The sequence below is a fragment of the Hemitrygon akajei genome, chromosome 1 (assembly GCF_048418815.1).
Source record: "Hemitrygon akajei chromosome 1, sHemAka1.3, whole genome shotgun sequence".
NCBI lineage: Eukaryota > Metazoa > Chordata > Chondrichthyes > Myliobatiformes > Dasyatidae > Hemitrygon > Hemitrygon akajei.
Genome location: NC_133124.1, coordinates 160,003,234 through 160,025,176, shown reverse-complemented (window position 1 = coordinate 160,025,176; position 21,943 = coordinate 160,003,234). Strand labels below are relative to the sequence as shown.

Genomic DNA, 21,943 nt, shown 5'->3' with positions numbered 1-21,943 from the left:
GGTTCTGTGCGCGTCCATTCTCGGAAGGATGTCGGGGCTTTGGAGAGGGTGAAGAAGCGGTTTACCGGGATACTGCCTGGATTAGAGAGCATGAACTATAGCGAAACGTTGGACAAAATGGTGTTGTTGTTGAGCAGCGCAGGCTGGGGTGAGACTGGATGGAGGTTTACAAGATTACGAGAGGAATAGAAAGAATGGACAAAGGAAATATTTCTCCTGGGGTGGAAGACCACACCGGTCACGTGATCACGTTTGTCCTTCCCATTTAACCGCAGATGGGCAGCATCTGCGCGTCTGTTTTCGAGACCCCGCCCTCCGGATGATGTAACAATCTATTCGCGCATGCGCACTGTCTCCGTGTGGACCGTGTTTTCCTTTCCGCTCAGCGCGGGAGTGGATCGTCTGTGGGGTCGGTAAAGGATTATCGGCGAGAGCCGCGGGTCGGTATCACTGTCTGCGTCGGTGAGTATTGAGACCGATCCCGACCGGGGAGATCCGACGTTGACCGTGAGCCCCGATCTGAGGGCCGATTACTCATTTAGTACCCAGTTATCTGGGCTCGTCAGAAATGTGTAGACTTCACTGGATCTGCATTGAACGATCCAAACCAGGAGCCCAGGCTGTTTGTTTCCGTAGAAATGAAATGGAAATCCCGCCAGCGGGTCACGTGAGGCTGTGTGCCGCAGATCTGCCCCGCCCTCCGCTTTATGACGCAAGATCACGTGGTGTGTGTGGACAGTCTCCGGACGGGCTGTTCCGTCGTTTAGAACAGTGGAAATAGACCCGTGAGTTTGGTGTTCAAACTGTGTTTGGAAATCTCCCCTCACTGTCACTCGGTGGAAATCAGGCAGAATCTCAAGTTGCTGGAGATCTGCACTAACATCTGAAAAAGTTTGCGGTCATTCTGACGAACGTTATTAATATCACCAATATCACCAAGACCAAGGAGATGGTGGTGGACTTTAGGAGATCTAGGCCTCATATGGAGCCAGTGATCATTAATGGAGAATGTGTGGAGCAGGTTAAGACCTACAAGTATCTGGGAGTACAGTTAGACGAGAAGCTAGACTGGACTGCCAACACAGATACCTTGTGCAGGAAGGCACAGAGGCGACTGTACTTCCTTAGAAGGTTGGCGTCATTCAATGTCTGTAGTGAGATGCTGAAGATGTTCTATAGGTCAGTTGTGGAGAGCGCCCTCTTCTTTGTGGTGGCGTGTTGGGGAGGAAGCATTAAGAAGAGGGACGCCTCACGTCTTAATAAGCTGGTAAGGAAGGCGGGCTCTGTCGTGGGCAAAGTACTGAAGAGTTTAACATCGGTAGCTGAGCGAAGGGCGCTGAGTAGGCTACGGTCAATTATGGATAACTCTGAACATCCTCTACATAGCACCATCCAGAGACAGAGAAGCAGTTTCAGCGACAGGTTACTATCGATGCAATGCTCCTCAGACAGGATGAAGAGGTCAATACTCCCCAATGCCATTAGGCTTTACAATTCAACCGCCAGGACTTAAGAACTTTTTAAAAGCTATTATTAATGCTTTGTGAGATAGTGATTTAGATTTTTTAAAGCTATTATTAATGCTTTGTGAGATAGTGATTTAGATGCATATCATATTTTTTTACTGAGTTAAGTATTGTATGTAATTAGTTTTGCTACAACAAGTGTATGGGACATAGGAAAAAAATTGAATTTCCCCATGGGGATGAATAAAGTATCTATCTATCTATCTATCTAATTGAATTGTGAAGTTTGTTCCTCTCCCTACAACTGTTGCTTACATGCTGAACATTTCTGGTAATTCCAGTTTCTTTTTATTACATTCACCCTGGAATGGCTCATATTTCCTGAAATGGACCTGTTTTAACCTGAAAGTTGAAATGGCTCGTTTTGTGATAGTAGAACAGTGAAGAAAGCACAACTGTTCCCTGAAAATTATCCTGGTACCAATTTATCTGTTATTCCTGGAAATGTGTTCAGTACAGTTGTTGCCAACAAGGTTTACAAGAATAATCTCAGGAATGATCAGTGTTATGTATGAGGAGCATCTGATGGTTCTGGACCTGTGCTCAATGTAGTTCAGAGGGACGGTGGGGTGGTGGGGAGATGTACGGTTAAGTAAACCTACCGAATGCTGAAAAGCCTGGATACAGTGGACATGGAGAGGATGTTTCCATTAGATGGAGAGTCTGTGATCTGACAGCACAGTCTCAGAATAAAGATGCTTCCTGTTAAAATTCAGTTGAGAAAATTATTTTGGCCAAAAGATGTCTGAAGTATGGCATTTGTTGCTGCAGAGGTTGGTTGAGGCTGCCATTTGGGTATATTTATGACAGAGATTAATATATTCCAGATTGCTAAGTAGCTACAGGGTTACAGGGGGAAGGCAGGAACATGGTGTTGGAATAAAAATCAGCCATGGTTGAGTGGTGGGGCAGACCAGATGAATCGAATCACCTAATTCTGTTCCTGTGTCTTGTGTCTTACCATGCCTGAATGATGGCTCCTGCTTATCCCATATCGTTTTGTGACGTGTGAGGGACAATAAAAGATTGTTCACTGAGATCATTACTGTATATTTGCCTTCAACATTTAAATTTTGGTGAGTTTTGTTCTTAGAAACATTAAGCAGAAATGTTTGGTGCTCTTTTTTATTGTTAATGTGCTTCGTTATTTTTCAATTTAAAGTTAGACCTGCAGTGAGAGATTTATTGGAAGAAAAATCCCTAACTGGAAGCAAACCACGACCGAAGACGAGGGAACAGCAACAAATGAACCAGCCCGAGGATTGAGAGCATCAACTGGAGACTGAGAGAACCCATCTGACTCGGAGATTCCAGTGATTCAGTCAGGAGAAAGCTTGGTGAGTCTCATTTACTCAAACTCTGGTCCTTTAGACATTACATACCTGTACAAAGGAAGATAGGGAATAGTTGGAGTGAGACTGGATGTGCCCAGAAGAACCAGTTATGCCTCTGTCAGAACCAGATGCAATCACTCCAGGTCTGGTAATGTGCTTCCAGCAGCCCAGCCCTTTAAAACCACTCCCATTCTGTGGAAGTCAAATCCAGATAAAGTCACTGAGAGACCGTATAAGTACAAACTCTTTATTCCAAGCACCCGGGGCTTACTCAGTTAGTCGCTGAAACGGGAACAATCCATGACTGTTCCTGCCCAATCCACTAACTGACCAATAATTCCCTTTACACCACAGATATATCCGTCCAGATACCCCCCACACAAGACAGGCTGGAGCCAAAGTTATTTACGACATGACAGTCCCTAAAGACAAATTACAAAATAGTCATAATGGCTTACACACATAGAGCAGAATGAAGCTGTCCTATCTCTATGCATGAGTGCACAAGGAGATAACCATCCTGAAACCATAGCTGGCTACCCTCAAGAAGAAATATGGCTCAGCATGGCTTAGCACATCTGTTGATCGTCAGCAGTTTCTTTCAGAAAAACAGGCTGCTATTTTTTAACAAGGTGTTAACCCTTTTACATACTTTATCACTCCATCCTTTTGATTATTACATGATCAACAAAGCAGTAATTTTTACAGAGAAAGCAATGAAGTACAGCATTGACTTAGCACTGGGTAAAATCAGCATACAACAGTAATTATAACAATGATATGTACAACTGTTAGGCCATGATGCAACAACATGCCCCACAAATGACCGAACTGGCCTTCAAAGACCACCATTTCGATCCTTCGGTGCACCCGTGTAAATCCTGCCCTACTTTCTTGATGCTGTTGATCTCCTGGGCAGTGTGCTCGGAGAGGGATGTAATGTTAGTAGACTCATCAGGGATATAGGTGCAGCATTTTGTGTCAATAATAGCACAGGTTCCCCCTTTCTCAGCGATGATAAAATCTAAAGCCATACGATTCTGTAGGACCGTTTGCCGGATTGCAACTATTTCAGCTGCTGGGCCCCTGCAAGTATGGCCATGTTCCTCAGTATAGGAAGTTCTGTTTGGTGGGGGCTTGAGATACCATCCCTCAAAACACTGACAGCCACAGTCACCTCTGACTGGACCACAGTTCCTCACCTCACTTCCCCGAGAAAGCCCAGGCTGAGCGTTCCTCTCTCTGGTTGAGCGGGATTACTGACACTGGAATCATAATTTTACCATGCTGTGGAATTTCGGCACAAACCCAGCAGGCCCCTAGTTCTACCTGTTTGGCATCGGTGTGACAGAGGGACAGAAAGGTGTTAACGTGGGGGCCCCTGGATGCTGGGGTGACCCTCTCAAAGACATAAACACTAACACCACTATTATGTACCCGTAACGGTTTAAATGAACCAGCAGCAATAGGCCACACCTGGAGTCTGGTTTTGATGTTAACAGCACTACCTTTATTTGTATCTCCTTATAATATAACAACTCATGCAAGACAATCAAAAGTTAAGTGTTATGAGTATACATATGTGTAAATATAACTCCCAAACCATTGAGCTCAGGGAATACCAAGCTTAGAGTCTTGAGATGATAAAGTATGAAAGTTTAGTTCATCCATGGAATAAATGATGAGAGAGAGATATTTGTAATCCAGGGTGAGTGTAGAGAGAAGGCATTACATCAAATTCCACAAATTCCACGGTGGTAAAGCAGGATAACCGTCACCGTAGGTGTTATCGGTCGTCGTTCCAAATCCACATATGAATTATCACCAAAAGTAGCTTATCACAGGGGTACCGTCTTCAGAGGGACCTATCACCCAGGCAAGGGTGAACACACAGGTAGACTCCACAAGGTACTTCAATCCAGATCCAACACACAAAGTATTACCAACAGTGATTTCCACAGAATATCCCTTCTCACAAGTGGTTACCACATAACACACCCGAATCCAGCTAAGGGTTAACAAAAGTAGCCACAGGATACTCCATCAAAATCCACATATGGATTATACGAATCATCACCAACAGGGATTTGTCACAGGGGTACGCTCTTCAAGTGAATCACCACCCCCAGGCAAGGGTTAGCACAAGTGGTCTTCACAGGATACTCCCAAAGCAGCAGATCCACTCCTACACATCAAACAGAGTGACAATCACACATTCGGTATACGCTGGATCAATAATCAACCCACCCTTGTGGGCATAGGAGAGTCCAAACATGACCTTTGACCTGTGTGTCGAACCTTCCATCTTCCTTCTTTCTCTCCATCTGACTGTGTGTCTGTGACTGTCCTTGCTTAAATAAAACAAACTGCAAGCTATGTGAACACAAGCTGTGAGCAAGTATAAACACGCTGCACAGTCAAATAGTTCCTCCCTCACTCTCTCTTAGTAAGGATCAAACAGGAGCCGAGAAAGCCGGTGGCTGATGTTACTCAGGCACTTTCTCTTAAAATGACAGTCCACGGCTGGAAACCTAAGGTTTCATCAGTCCACTATCAACCAATACATTTCCCTTTAGTCCGAGAGAGTCCTTCTACTCAGTTCCTTCAGTAAGACGTTTGCAGTCTGTTCGATATATCCACCGGGATTGCCCCTTCAGTTTCACAGCCGTGGGAGTGGTCAGTAACACCTGATATGGTCCTCTCCACCGAGGTCCGAGTTTCCCTCGATCCCAGTTCTTGATCAGGACAAAATTCCCAGGTTCTATGGTGGGATAGTCACTCCTCTCTGTGGGGTAGTTCTCTTCCTTGTGAGCCTGTCGTACCTGTGAATGTAATGCTTGGAGAATTTTGGTTAGTTGGCATATATATTTCCCCATCTCTTCCCCGAGGGTATGCATATCCAATTTTGCTGGTAGACTTTCTGGGAGCAGTGGTACACAAGGTCTCCAGGGTGTCCTCATGGGCCGTCCGTAAATGATTTCAGCTGGGTGACAAACCTGTTCTCTCCTGTGGGGTAACCCTCGTGTGGAATCGGGCTAATGGTCGGACCTTCAACCAAGTGAGTCCAGTCTTTGCCGTTAGTTTGTCCAGTTTACTCTTCAGAGTGCCATTGGCTCTTTCCACTCTGCCAGCAGCCCGTGGGTGGTGTACACAGTGGAATAGTTGCTTGATAGCTAGTTCGTGACATACTCCTTCGTTTACTTTCGCCACAAAGTGTGAGAAAGTCAGAACTCAGCATCTCTGGGAACTACTATCCCGTAATAATATCTTCACAACAGTGATAGCAGTATTATTGGTAGTTGGAAAAGCTTCAATCCATCTACTAAACACGTCTATAATAACTAAGCAGTATCTATAGCAATGTACTCTAGGCAATTCAATAAAATCAACTTGTAGACAGGAAAAAATTTCACCTGTCAAGGGAGTTGTACCCGGTGTGCAGGGTACAGGTTAACAACCATTCCCTCCTTTCCCCGGTGTGTACAATGATGTATATAATCGACCTATATTGGTAAAAACTGTGCAGGAACACTAACCTGTCCTGCTGGGGTGATCCAGAAGCCTAGGTCGGGTCTTTCTGGCACCCCATCTGGGACCACAGCTTGTGCTCCTCCTCAGAGGCATCCTTCTGAAAAGTAAGTACCTCCTGCACGTCTGACAAACTCGTTCTGCTTAAGTCACGGAAGGTTGCTTGACGGGAACCCAAGGGTACGACAGCTACTGAGGGTTGTGCCGTACTTTTCGCTGTCTTATTCGCCAAAGCATTGTGTTTAGTGACCTGGTCGGACATGCGGGTGTGGGCCGCACATTTAATAATAGCCAAAAGTCAAGGTAGCTGTAGAGTGGTGAGTAAGTTGTTTACTAATGGGGTGGCCAGAGGAAGTCAGGAATCCCCATGTTCCCAGAGAGCCCCGTAGTCACGTACAATTCCAAATGCATAACGGGAGTCTGTGTAAATGTTCACACTTTTGTCTGTTGCTAGGATACAGGCACGAGTCAGAGCAAACAGCTCAGACTTCTGGGTGGAGACAGCTGCTTCAAAGGAGGCCTGCTCAATTACTTCACTGTCTGTTACTATCGCATAGCCAGAATATCCTTTTCCTTCTAGATCCACAAAAGAGCTTCCGTCCTCATAAAACGTTGCTTCGGGCTTGAGGGTGTATCGCGGAATGGATGGGAGAGTCTGTCCTTCATTCACGGTGATCCGGACGGTGGGGCGGGGCAGTTTGTGCGGCCGACTTCATGGCCTTAAATTGCCCAGAGATGGGATACAATGTCTTGGGTTCAGTCAATATTAAAAGTGTGTTTTCTTTCCAATATTTTTATTAATCTACATATAAGAATACAGACTACAAGAAAAAAATATCTATCAATACATTATACTAAATAGCCTATAAAGACTATTTACCCAATATTCATACATGTATAACCATATAACAATTACAGCACGGAAACAGGCCATCTCGGCCCTTCCAGTCCGTGCCGAATGCTTACTCTCACCTAGTCCCACCGACCTGCACTCAGCCCATAACCCTCCATTCCTCTCCTGTCCATATACCTATCCAATATTTCTTTAAATGACAATATCAACTTCTACCGGAAGCTCGTTCCACACAGCTTCCACTCTCTGAGTAAAGAAATTCCCCCTCGTGTTACCCTTAAACTTGTGACCCCTAAGTCTCAACTCATGTCCTCTTGTTTGAATCTCCCCTACTCTCAATGGAAAAAGTATCCACGTCAACTCTATCTATCCCCTCATAATTTTAAATACCTCTATCAAGTCCCCCCTCAACCTTCTACGCTCCAAAGAATAAAGACATAACTTGTTCAACCTTTCCCTGTAACATAGGTGCTGAAACCCAGGTAACATTCTAGTAAATCTTGTCTGTACTCTCTCTATTTTGTTGACATCTTTCCTATAATTTGGTGACCAGAACTGTACACAATACTCCAAATTCAGCCTTACCAATGCCTTGTACAATTTTAACATTACATCCCAACTCCTATACTCAATGCTCTGATTTATAAAGGCCGACATACCAAAAGCTTTCTTCATAACCCTATCCACATGAGATTCCACCTTCAGAGAACTATGCACCATTATTCCCAGATCACTCTGTTCTACTGCATTCTTCAATGCCCTACCATTTACCATGTATATCCTATTTAGATTATTCCTACCAAAATGTAGCACCTCACACTTATCAGCATTAAATTCCATCTGCCATCGCTCAGCCCACACCTCTAACTGGCCTAAATCTCTCTGCAAACTTTGAAAACCTACTTCATTATCCAGAACGCCACCTACCTTAGTATCATCTGCATACTTTCTAATCCAATTTTTACCACCCCATCATCCAGATCATTAATGTATATGACAAACAACAATGGACCCAGTACAGATACCTGAGGCACACCACTAATCACCGGCCTCCAACCTGACAAACAGTTATCCACCACTACTCTCTGGCATCTCCCATCCAGCCACTGTTGAATCCATTTTATTACTTCAATATTAATACCTAATGATTGAACCTTCCTAACTAACCTTCTGTGTGGAAATTTTTCAAAGGCCTTACTGAAGTCCATACAGACAACATGCACTGCTTTACCCTCGTAACCTCTTCAAAAATTCAATAAAATTTGTCAAACATGACCTTCCACGCACAAATCCATGTTGACTGTTCCTAATCAGACCCTGTCTATCCAGATAATTATATATACCATCTCTAAGAATACTTTCCATTAATTTACCCACCACTGACGTCAAACTGACAGGCCTATAATTGCTAAGTTAGAACCCTTTTTAAACAATGGAACCACATGAGCAATACGCCAATCCTCCGGCACCATCCCCATTTCTAATGACATTTCAAATATTTCTGTCAGAGCCCCTGCTATTTCTACACTAACATCTCTCAAGGTCCTAGAGAATATCCTGTCAGGACCCTGAGATTTTTCCACTTTCATATTCCTTAAAAGTGCCAGGACTTCCTCTTCTTTAATCATCATAGTTTCCATAACTTCCCTACTTGTTTTCCTTACCTTACACAATTAAATATCCTTCTCCTTACTGAATACCGAAGAAAAGAAATTGTTCAAAATCTCCCCCATCTCTTTCAGCTTCACACATAGCTGTCCACTCTGATTCTCTAAGGGACCAATTTTATCCCTCACTGTCCTTTTCCTATTAATATAACTGTAGAAACCCTTCAGATTTATTTTCACCTTACTTGCCAAAGCAACCTCATATCTTCTTTGAGCTTTTCTAATTTCTTTCTTAAGATTCTTCTTACATTCTTTTTATTCCTTGAGCACCTCATTTATTTCATGCTGCCTATATTTATTGTAGATATCGCTCTTTTTCCTAACCAAATTTCCAATATCCCTTGAAAACCATGGCTCTCTCATACTTTTAACCTTTCCTTTCAACCTAACAGGAACATAAAGATACTGTACCCTCAAAATTTCACCTTTAAATGACCTCCATTTCACTATTACATCCTTCCCATAAAACAAATTGTCCCAATCCACTCCTTCTAAATCCTTTCGCATTTCCTCAAAGTTAGCCTTTCTCCAATCAAAAATCTGAACCCTGGGTCCAGTCCTATCCTTCTCCATAATTGTATTGAAACTAATGGCATTGTGATCACTGGACCCGAAGTGCTCCCCAACACATACCTCCGTCACCTGACCTATCTCATTCCCTAACATAAGATCCAACACTGCCCCTTCTCTAGTCGGTACCTCTATGTATTGCTGCAAAAAACTATCCTGCACACATTTTACAAACTCCAAACCATCCATCCCTTTTACAGTATGGGCTTCCCAGTCTATGTGTGGAAAATTATTATCTCCCACAATCAGAACCCTGTGCTTACTTCAAATATCTGCTATCTCCTTGCAAATTTACTCCTCCAATTCTCACTCCCCATTAGTTGGTCTATAATACACCCATATAAGTGTTACTACACCTTTCCCATTCCTCAATTCCACCCAAATAGTCTCCCTAGACGAGCCCTCTAACCTATCCTGCCAGAGGACAGCTGTAATATTTTCTCTGACAAGTAACGCAACACCTCCCCCTCTTGTCCCTCCGATTCTATCACACCTGAAGCAACGACATCCAGGAATATTAAGTTGCCAATCACACCCCTCCTGCAACCATGTTTCACTAATAGCTACAACATCATATTTCCAGGTATCAATCCATGCTCTAAGCTCATCCACCTTTCTTACAATGCTCCTAGCATTAAAATAAATGCATTTAAGAAATTCTCCACCTGTTCCTCTCTGTTTATCTCTAACAGTATAAAGAACTTTACTGTCTTCTTTTTCTTCCTTCTTCCATACATCTGTTCCTACATTCTGGTTACCCCCCCCCCCGTATCTAGTTTAAATCCACTGGAGCCTCTCTAGCTGACCTACCTGCAAGAATATTTGCCCCCCTTCAGTTCAGATGTAAACCGTCCTGCTGGAACAGGTCCCACTTCCCTGGAAAACTGCCCAATTATCTATAAATCAGAAGCCCTCCCTCCTGCACCATGTCTTCAGCCACGTGTTGATCTGCACTATCTTACTATTTCTAAACCCACCAGCTCGTGGCACTGGTAGCAATCCTGAGATTGCTATCCTGGAGGTCCTGTCCTTTAACTTGCCGCCGAGCTCCCTAAACTCACCTTTCAGGACCTCCTCACTCTTCCTACCCACATCATTGGTCCCTACATGGACCACGACATCCGGCTGCTCACCCTCCCTCTTGAGAATACTGAGAACTCGATCCGAGATATCGTAGACCCTGGCGCCAGGGAGGCAACAGACCATCCGGGATTCTCGATCTCTTCCACAGAACCTCCTATCTGCCCCCCTAACTATAGAATCCCCTATCACTACTGCTCTCCTCTTTTCCCTCCTTCCCGTCTGAGCTGAGGGTCCAGTCTCGGTGCCAGAGACGCAACCACTACAACTTGTCACTGGTAGGTCGTCCCCACCAACAGTATCCAAAATGGTATACTTATTGTTGATGGGAACAGCCACAGGGGTGTTCCTGTCTATTCCCCTTCCCTCTACTGACAGTCACCCATAAAACTACCTGTCTCCTGACTCCTATGGGTGACTGTCTCCCTGAAACTCCTGTCTATTTCTGCTTCTGCCTCCCGAATTATCCGAAGTTCATCCAGCTCCAGCTCCAGTTCCCTAACACGGTTTGTCAGGAGCTGCAGCTGGAAGCACCTTTTGCAGGTGTAGTCATCAGGGACAACAGTGCTTGCCCTGACTTCCCACATACTGCAAACGGAGCACTCAACTGCCCTAACTGCTGCCTCCATTACCTACTCCTAAGCTAATTAGATTAATTAAAGGAGCTTACCCGGCCTTACCTCACTTGGAGTGAAGCTCGTACTCAGCCTCTGCTCGCTATTTAAATTCTCCCACTGCCTCACGGGCCGACTTACAGGTGCTTGCGCAGTTGTGCCCTGTTCAAACCTCGCCTCTGCCTGTTCTCGCCGAAACCTGATTAAGCCAATTCGACCCATTCTGTCTCAGTCCACTCCAACGATGGCCGCTGTATATGGTGGTCTTTCTTTTTAAACCTTTGGCGCGCTATGTCATGTGCCTGCGCAGTCTGGCCTCTTTGCCTGTAGGGCTGCTCCTGGCTAACTCGTATCTATCGACTGCAATTGACCCCTGTTCTCTAAGTAATTTACCCGGCACAAAGCCTCCTGCCCGCTAAATAAATTTACCCGGCTGGCACCTCCTGCTGAATTGATAAATTTACCCGTTACCAGCACCTGCCCACTTTGTAAAATTTTGCCTACCTTATACGAGTCTCCCGACGGATTCCTTCCCACTCCTGTCAAGGTTATGCGATCTGCCTTGGATGAGAGACCGTACCTCCAAAGGAACTAACGGAGACTGACAAAAGGTAAAGTACCTATTGAGTGCCGGGTCGGTCTCCGTAGTCCCCAGAGTGGTCCAGCCGCTTACTCAGCCCTTCTGCTTGGCACACCCTATATTGGGATCCTGTTCGTGACGCCAAATGTTAAAGTTGAATCTGAATAAAACTCGGGAGACCAGCTTCTTAACGTCTCCACTGTTTATTGCGCATTCTCCTGCGGGAGATTGAGACCCAGTTGTCAAAGGGAAGGCACGTAAGCACTGCCACCATCTGACGAGTGGACTGACTCAGTCAGGTTACAGCCATCTATTTATACATAGTAAGCCCCATACATTACTCTTGTAAGATGTTGTTTCAACTGGTATGCCCACCAAGTCTGTTGATGCAAAACTTAATTACTTAGATAAGAGAGTTCACTAAATCAAAGTTTTAATTACAGATGGATGTACTGTCCTGTCCTTATCAGTTATTCCCTTTGCAGGGCCCTGACTTAATTACAGACAGAGTTCATTCCTGTACTTATCGGCGAGTCCTCCTTCCTTTACTCAAACGAGGGTACAATGTATGATGTTATCAGCACTCAGTGTGTCTCTCTGCAAGCCGCAGAGAACTGGTAATGAGCCTGTCTTAGCTAACCGCTGAAGACGGAGTTTACTTCAGTACAAAAATTCCTATTCAGTCCCAATTGTTCTTTTAGCCAGAGGTTACATAGGTTCAAAATGATTTTTTTTATATACCCTCAATTCGTCTGGAGGGTTCAGGGGAAATATTTATGTCCAATATAGAAACTGGTGTTACCTGTGTGTATTGTGGTGATGCAAAAGTTGCTGAAGAATTTTTACAAGTGAGAAGAAGTGGAGTGATACTTGGAAATCTGACTTTTTAAAGCGTAATTTGGCAAGCAAACCACACGTGGACAATGTGCAAAAGCTCTGGTGAGAAAATCCTTCATTACCCTTTACAAGCGTGCTACATGGTTTGTGTGAGAGTGCAGATGAACTCTATCAAACCTAGAGGTGATCAGTCTTCTAATCAACATGATTTGCTAGCCGTTAAAATGAAAACCACTCTGCAGAAAATTTACTGTGCACGTGTCACTGGGTAAAATACATGCACAGTACAAGATATATGTACACACTGGTCATTACAAATTAGAGGGGAGATTGGTGGGAAGGTGGGGAGATCTCGTGGCCTTGATGCCCTCATCTACAAGATGTGCATCCAGCTGCAGCTTGTAACCCTGCACTGTAAGGAGTTGGAACTTGAAATGGATGAATTCTGGATCATCCAGGAGTTGGAGGGGCTGATAGTTATGACATGAAGAGAGGTGAATTACACCCAAGGTGCAGGACACAGGAAACAGGGTGAGAGTCAGGAAGGGGAATGAGGTTAAATAGCGATCACAGAGTGCTCTTGTTGCTGTCCCGCACAACAGATGGACTACTATAGAAATTGTTGGGGGAGTGGGGGATTACCTGGCAGAGTGAAGTCAAATGGGTGATAGGGGTTTTGTTAGTTAGGGGAACAGAACAAGAGGTAGGGCTTGCTAATACTAGTATGGGGGGAGGAGGTGATGTGGTTAAAATAAGTTGTAGGGGAGATGGGAGCCATAATGACAGAATAGATAGTGGAGAGGGTGAATTGAATTAAATTGACTTTATTACATGAGGAGTAGAAAACTTTATGTTACGTCTCTGTCTAAATGTGCAATCTGTAATTTATAATACATAGTTTGTACATAGGACAGACAATAAAACATAGAAATGCAATTGTGTCAGCATGAATTAATCAGTCTGATTGGCCTAGCAGAAGTTGTTGTCCCGGAGGCTATTGGTCCTTTTGATGTGGGACTGTTTCCTGAATGGCAGCATCAGGAGCAGTGTGTGGTTCTGGTGAATTGGGTCCCCAATATCGTCTGGGCCCTTTCTACACACGTATCTCTGTTAATGCCCTAAATAATGGGAAGTTCACTCTCTGCAGGATCCTGTGTTTAAGGGAAGTACAGTTTCCACACCAGGCAGTGATGCAGCCAGTCAGGATGCTCTCAATTGTCTCCCTGTAGAAAGTTCTTAGGATTTCAGACTTCAGATAGAGTCAGCAATCAAATGGTTGAGCATGGTGCGATGAATGTGCTGAGCTGTGTATGTCACAATGCAGGAAGCATCATAGGAAATCCAGATGAGCTCAGGACGGAATTATGATATTGTAGCCATTACCGGGACTTGGTTACACCCAACAGTCTGAGGGATTTAGAGGAACAAATTTATAGAGAGATCGCAGACCATGCCAGGAAACAAAAGGTTGATTCAGTAAATGATTTTAACTTTCCATATACTGACTGCGACTCCCAACCTGTAAAAGGACTAGATGGGGTAGAGTTTTCAAATGTGCCCTTAATCAGTACGTAGAATTCCCGACATAGAGGTGTGCAATAAGCTGTTAGGAAATGAGCTAGGGTGGTGACAGAAATCAGTGATCATAATGCCATGAGATTCAAAGTAAATATGGAAAAAGAGAGGTCTGGACCATGGGTTGAGATTCTAAATTGGAGAAAGGTCAATTTTGATGGTATCAGAAAGGACCTGATAAGTGTGGTTTGGGGCAATCTGTTTTCTGGCAAAGGAGTACTTGATAAGTAGGAGGCCTTCAGGAGTGAAATTTTGAGGGTGTAGAGTTTGTATGTGCCTGCCAAAATAAAAGTTGAAAGGTAACTGGTGCAGGGAACCTTGGTTTTCAAGAGATATTGAGGCCCCAGATATTTTGTTCCTGTAAATGCCTCAGACCGTTGGGTGCTACCAAGACTCATTAATGACTACAATATCACCATTCCACGCCCTGAGCTCAGCTGACTTTTTTTTAAAATCATCTTCTGCTGGTTTCTAAAAGCTTCACGATAATTTTTGCTCTTCTGTTTGCACTCTCTTTGGCTTTTACGTTGGCTTTAGCTTCTCATTTCTGTCCTCCTGCCTTTCCAAATATTCCACTTCTTTGGGATGTATCGATCACTCAGCTCCCGAATTGCTCCCAGAAACTCTAGCCATTGCTGCTCCGTCGTAATTCCTACCTTTTCCCTTCCAATCAAGTTTGACCCGCTTCTTTGTCATAGAAACATGGAGAGGTTCAGTTTGTAAACAGACTACATTTAAACTGTCTAATGCAACCACCGGCACCAGGACCATCGCCCTCCATACCCCTACCATCCAGGCTCCCATCCAAACTTCCTTTAAATGGTGAAACCGAGCTCATTCCCACACTCTCACGACCATTTCAGTAAAGAGCTATTCCAAATGCTCCCGTTGAATTTTCACCTTCCCCACTTAACCATGATCTCTGGTTGTAGTGTCACCCAACCTCAGTGGAAAAAGCTGTTGTCATTTACCATATCTATACCCTCATAATTTTGTATACTTCCAACAAATCCTCAAAGCAATGTATAATTTCCTTGTTTATGTTTGGAGCCTGTTTTTGGTCTATAAGATGATGAGGGGCATTGATGGTGTGGATAGCCAGAGGTTTATTCCCAAGGGTGAAATGGATAACACGAGGGGGCATACTTTTAAGGTGCTTGGAAATAGATACCGAGGGGATGTCAGGGAAAGTTTTTTACACAGAGAGTGGTGGGTGCGTGGAATGCACTGCTGGCTATTTGTGTGAGAGTGTTGCAGTTACTGTGGGGCCAGGAACCCATGCTGCTCAGTGGAAACACGGAGTAATACCAATGGAGAGAGTCAGACTGAGCCAGGTCACAGATTGGTGATGGCAGAAATGTCCCATTCGTATAGAGACAGGAAGAGCATCAGAGAGTTTGGTCATTCCAGATACCAGCTCTATGCCCAGTTAGTTCTCTCTCCAACTTGGGTTTAACTTCACTGTAACAGTGTTATGCTAGATCACACCTTGACAACTCAAGGGATCTCATCTGAAATGTTGTCTGATGGATTTTGTAAATCTTTTTACAGGTTAAAAATGACAAGGAATTTATCTGTGGGAATCTCGAACACAACACGCCAGTTTTGCTGTCTCTGTCCAGATATTTAAGAAGTGGAGCAAGGGATTCACTCGATCATCCTTCCTGCTCAGACTGTGGGGAGGGATTCACTCTATCATCTGACCAACTGGCACGCCCCTCATTTTACACAGGAGGGATCCCATTCACCTGCTCAGACAGTGGGAATGGATACAAATAGTCATCTCAACTGAAGGTGCCTCAGCAAGTTCATACTTTACAAGGCCATTCACCTGTTCTGTGGGTGAGAAGGGATTCAGTCGGTCTTCCCACCTGTGGACACACCAGTCAGTTCACACTGGGCAGAGGCTGGTCATCTGCTGAATTTGTGGGGAAGGATTCACTCGGTCATCTGACCTAATGGCTCAGCAGCGAGATCAAACCAGGGAGCGGCCATTCACCTGCTCGGACTGTGGGAAGGGATTCACTTGCTCATCTAAACTGACAGTACATCAGAGAGTTCACACTGGAGAGAGGCCGTTCACCTGCTCAGACTGTGGGAAGGGATTCACTGGCTCATCCCAACTGAAGGTACATCAGCGAGTTCACACTGGGGAGCGTCCGTTCACCTGCTCAGACTGTGGGAAGGGATTCACTTCCTCATCCCAACTAAAGATACATCAGAGAGTTCACACAGGGGAGAGGCCATTCACCTGCTCAGACTGTGGGAAGGGATTCACACAGTCATCTCAACTGATGGTACATCAGAGAGTTCACACTGGGGAGAGGCCATTCACCTGCTCAGACTGTGGGAAGGGATTCACTCGGTTATCTCATTTGGAGGTACATCAGAGAGTTCACTCAGGGGAGAGGCCGTTCACCTGCTCGGACTGTGGGAAGGGATTCAGTCAGTTATCCCACATACAAGCACACCGATCAGTTCACACTGGGGAGAGGCCATTCACCTGCTTAGAATGTGGGAAAGGATTCAGTCAGTCATCCCAACTACAGAGACACCAGTCAGTTCACACTGGGGAGAAGCCATTCACCTGCTCAGTCTGTGGGAAGGGATTCACTTTGTCATCTGAACTGATGTTACACCAGCGAGTTCACACTGGGGAGAGGCCGTTCACCTGCTCAGACTGTGGGAAGAGATTCCTTCGGTCAGCCCAACTGAAGGTACATCAGCGAGTTCACACTGGGGAGAGGCCGTTCACCTGTTCAGACTGTGGGAAGGGATTCCCCCGGTCAGCCCAACTGAAGGTACATCAGCAAGTTCACACTGGGGAGAGGCCGTTCACCTGCTCGGACTGTGGGAAGAGATTCAGTCAGTTATCCCACATGCAAGCACACCGGTCAGTTCACACTGGGGAGAGGCGATTCACCTGCTCAGAATGTGGGAAAGGATTCACTCAGTCATCTGACCTCTTGGCACACAAGTCAGTTCACACTGGGGAGAGTCCATTCACCTGCTCAGACTGTGGGAAGGGATTCACTTGTTCATCCCAACTGAAGGTACATCAGAGAGTTCACACTGGAGAGAGACCGTTCACCTGCTCAGTCTGTGGAAACGGATTCACTTGCTCATCCCAACTGAAGGTACATCAGAGAGTTCACACTGGGGAGAGGCCGTTCACCTGCTTAGTCTGTGGGAAGGGGTTCACTCGGTCATCTGTACTAAAGGTACATCAACGAGTTCACACTGGGGAGCGGCCCTTCACCTGCTTGGACTGTGGGAAGGGATTCACCTGCTCATCCCAACTGAAGGTACATCAGCGAGTTCACACTGGAGAGAGGCCGTTCACCTGCTCGGACTGTGGGAAGAAATTCAGTCAGTTATCCCACATGCAAGCACACCGATCAGTTCACACTGGGGAGTGGCGGTTCACCTGCTCAGAATGTGGGAAAGGATTCACTCAGTCGTCCGACCTCCTGGCACACAAGTCAGTTCACACTGGGGAGAGTCCATTCACCTGCTCAGACTGTGGGAAGGGATTCACTTGTTCATTCCAACTGAAGGTACATCAGAGAGTTCACACTGGGGAGAGGCCGTTCACCTGCTCGGACTGTGGGAAGGGATTCACTTGCTCATCCCACCTAAAGAAACACCAGCGAGTTCACACTGGGGAGAGGCCGTTCACCTGCTCAGACTGCGGGAAGAGATTCACTCAGTCATCTCACCTGCAAGCACACCGATCAGTTCATAGTGGGAAGCGGCCATTCACCTGCTCATTGTGTGGGAAGGGATTCAATCGGTCATCCACCCTACAAGCACACCAGTCAGTTCACAGTGGGGAGCGGCCGTTCACCTGCTCAGACTGTGGGAACAGATTCACTTGCTCATCTCATCTGAAGGTGCATCAGCGAGTTCACACTGGAGAGAGGCCGTTCACCTGCTCAGACTGTGGGAAGGGATTCACTCAGTCATCCCACCTAAAGAAACACCAGCGAGTTCACACTGGGTAGAGGCCGTTCAGCTGCTGTAAATGTGGGAAGAGATTCACTCAGTAATCTAACCTTATGTAACTCCCGCTTAAGCTGACAGCGTATTATTGGAGGTGATAGCCCCCCAGCCCGGCCAGACTTAAGAAATCTCATTTGAGTGGATGCTGCGTGATGTGCCCCCCGTTACAGATCAGTACCCCAAAATGAAAAACGGTACACAATGTGTAATCAAACGATTGAGCTTTATAATTCTTACTTTGACTGTAGGGTTAGTGAAGAAAACAAAAAATAGAAAAAGGGCCCACTCTCTCCATTCGCGTCTTCTCATCTCTCCCCGGCTAAAGACTGCGAAAATCTCTCTTCCAGACTCACAAGAAAGAACAACATTTCTGTCATTGGATAGCCCCACATTCCAAAACCCTGTTCTTTTGATCGGGACAAGAAGTGCGGCGTCAGAGCTAAACCCTGAAGGAAGGCAGTTTTTATAAAAAAACGTTCTTCAGTACAAGAAGGGTGAGACTGCAGAGGCCCGTGTGACGTAGACAGGACAGTGCGGAGAGTTTAAAAAGAAGACCACCCTATACAGCGGGCAGCAGTCGGAGTGGGCAGCAGAGTGCAGGGCTTTGGCTCAACGGGCTTAGCCGGTAACGGGAAGAGGCGAGTGCAAGGCATCGATTCTCTTTTTTCCCCTTAGCGAAATGGCCTGGACAGACGAAGGAACAGCAGGGCTCACACAGCTAACAGTATGAGCTAACGGTTTAAAAAGTTAATGTGTTTGGCGAGGTAAGTGGGTGGGTAGACTTACTTTTCATTATTTCATTCTTGTAGAATTAAGTAGCATGTCTGCCGGATTAGTGCTTTGTTCAGGGTGCCAGATGTGGGAATCCTGGGAGACCTGCAGCCTCCCTGATGGCCACGTCTGCCCCAGGTGCACCGAGATGCAGCTCCTCAGAGACCGTGTTAGGGAACTGGAGCTGCAGCTTGATGACCTACTGCTTATTAGGGAAAGTGAAGAGGTGATGGGCAGGAGCTACAGGGAGGTAGTCATCCCTAGGTTACAGGGGTCAGAAAACTGTGTGACTGTCAGGAGAGGGAAGGGAAAATAGTGGAGAGCACCCCTGTGACTGTCCCCCTCAGGAACAAATATATCGTTTTAGACGCTGTTGAGGGGGATGACCTGACAGGGGAAGGCCACGGTGACCGGGACTCTGGCACTGTTGTGCAGGAGGGAAGGAGGGAGAAGAGGATTGTGGTAGTCATAGGGGTTTCCATGGTGAGGGGAACAGACAGGAGATTCTGTGAGCCTGATAGAGATACCCGCATGGTGGGTTGCCTCTCAGGTACCAGGGTACGGGATGTCTCGGATAGGGTCCAGAATATTCTGAAGGGAGAGGTCGAGCAGCCAGCTGTCTTGGTACATGTTGGTACCAATGACATAGATAGGAAAAGGGAGGAGGTCCTGAAGAGAGATTTCTGGGAATTAGGAAGGAAGCTGAGAAGTAAGACCTCCAGGGTAGTAATCTCAGGATTGCTACCTGGGCCACGTGCTAGCGAGGGCAAGAATAGTAGGATGCGTGGCTGAGAGACTGGTGCAGGGGGCAGGGTTTCAGATTGTTGGATCATTGGGATCTCCTCTGGGGGAAGTATGACCTGTTGAAAAAGGACGGGTTACACCTGAACCCGAAGGGGACCAATATCCTGGCAGGAGAGTTTAATAGAGCTATTAGGGAGGGTTTAAACTAATTTGGCAGGGGGTTGGGAACCGGAATGATAGAGCAGAGGAGAGGCAAAACAGAAACAGATGTCAGGTAGTGAGTAGTAAGGATGTCAGGAAGGACAGGCAGGTAATAGGGCAAATTTTTCAGCCATTGGGATGAGTTGCAGTGCAATAAAGTTGCAGTGAAGTAAAAGCAAAAAGTACCAAATACTGGACTTAAGGTGTTATACTTAAATGCGCACAGCATAAGGAATAAGGTGGATGATCTTGTCGGACAGCTACAGATTGGCAGGTATGATATTGTGGCCATCACTGAGACGTGGCTAAAGGATTCATGTCTCTGGGAGCTGAACGTCCAAGGATGCACGGTGTATTGGAAGGATAGGCAGGTAGGCAGAGGGGGTGGTGTGGCTTTATTGGTGGTAAATGATAATAAATCATTAGAGTTGACATAGGATCGGAAGGTGCAGAATCTTTATGGGTTGAGCTAAGAAATCGCAGGGGTAAAAGGACCCTGATGGCAGTTATATACAGGCCTCCTAACAGCTGCAGTAATGTGGACTACAAATTACTACAGGAAATAGAAAAGGCTTGCCAGAAGGGCAATGTTATGATAATTGTAGGGGATTTTAACATGCGAGTGCATTGGGAAAATCAGGTCGGCACTGGATCTCAAGAGGGAATTTGTAGAATGTCTACAAGATGGCTTTTTAGAACAGCTTGTTGTTGAGCCCACTAGGGGATCAGCTGTACTGGATTGGGTATTGTGTAATGAACCAAAGGTGATTAGGGAGATTGTGGTGAAGGAACCCTTAGGAGTCAGTGATCAGAACAAGATTGAGTTCACTGTGAAATTTGAGAAAGAGAAGCTGAAATCTGATGTGGAGGAAGGGAAGTGGCATGAGAGAGGAACTGGCCAAAGTTGACTGAAAAGGGACACCAGTGGGAAGGATGGTGGAGCAGCAATGGCTGGAATTTATACGAGAAGTGAGAAGGGTGCAAGACAGATATATTCCAAAAAAGAAGAAATTTTGGAATGGATGCAACCATGGCTAACAAAAGAAGTCAAAGCCAAAGTAAAAGCAAAGGAGAGGGCAATTAAGGAAAGAAAAATTAGTGGGAAAACAGAGGATTGGGAAGTTTTTAAAAGCTTACAAAAGGAAACAAAGCAGGTCATTAAGAGGGAAAAGATGAATTATGAAAGGAAGCTAGCAAATAATATCAAAGAGGATACTAAAAGCTTTTTCAAGTATATAAAAGAGTAAAAGACAGGTGAGAGTAGATATAGGACCGATAGAAAATGATGCTGGAGAAATTGTAATGGAAGATAAGGAAATGGCGGAGGAACTGAACGAGTATTTTGCATCAGACTTCACTGAGGAAGACATCAGCAGTATACCAGCCACTCAAGGGTGTCAGGGAAGAGAAATATGCGTAGTCACAATTACGACAGAGAAAGTACTCAGGAAGCTGAATAGTCTAAGGGTAGATAAATCTCCTGGACCAGATGGAATGCACCCTCGTGTTCTGAAGGAAGTAGCAGTGGAGATTGCGGAGGCATTAGCAATGATCTTTCAAAAGTCAAGAGATTCTAGCATGGTTCCGGAGGACTGGAAGATTGCAAATGTCACTCCGCTATTTAAGAAGGGGGCAAGGAAGCATAAAGGAAATTATAGACCTGTTAGCTTGACATCGGTGGTTGGGAAGTTGTTGGAGTCGATTGTCAAGGATGAGGTTACGGAGTACCTGGAGGCATATGACAAGATCGGCAGAACTCAGCATGGTTTCCTTAAAGGAAAATCCTGCCTGACAAACCTAGTGCAATTTTTTGAGGAAATTACAAGTAGGCTAGGCAAGGGAGATGCAGTGGATGTTGTGTATTTGGATTTTCAGAAGGCCTTTGACAAGGTGCCGCACATGAGGTTGCTAAACAAGATAAGAGCCTATGGAATTACGGGAAAGTTACATACGTGGATAGAGCATTGGTTGATTGGCAGGAAACAGAGGGTGGGAATAAGGAGATCCCATTCTGGTTGGCTGCCGGTTACCAGTGGTGTTCCACCGTGTTGGGGCTGCTTC

The 21,943-nt window shown here is 45.5% G+C and overlaps 1 protein-coding gene across 3 annotated transcripts; it reads left to right on the top strand.

Moving 5' to 3' along the window:
• Positions 1-343: 343 nt before the first annotated feature.
• Positions 344-21,083, top strand: LOC140731818 (uncharacterized). 3 transcript variants are annotated; one of them, XM_073053671.1, is made up of 3 exons: positions 345-462; positions 2,689-2,863; positions 15,716-21,083. In XM_073053671.1, the coding sequence occupies exon 3, from the start codon at positions 16,123-16,125 to the stop codon at positions 18,166-18,168; it is 2,046 nt and encodes a 681-aa protein (XP_072909772.1). In that variant the 5' UTR covers positions 345-462; positions 2,689-2,863; positions 15,716-16,122; the 3' UTR covers positions 18,169-21,083. The 3 variants fall into 3 exon arrangements, with proteins under 3 accessions (XP_072909788.1, XP_072909772.1, XP_072909779.1); XM_073053678.1 differs by having other exon boundaries at positions 358-462; positions 2,693-2,863; XM_073053687.1 differs by lacking the exon at positions 2,689-2,863 and having other exon boundaries at positions 344-462.
• The last annotated feature ends 860 nt before the right edge of the window (positions 21,084-21,943 follow it).

Coding starts and splice junctions, on each gene's coding strand:
- LOC140731818 (XM_073053687.1), top strand. CDS start 16,123: ATGGCTCAGCAGCGAGATCAAACCAGGGAGCGGCCATTCACCTGCTCG.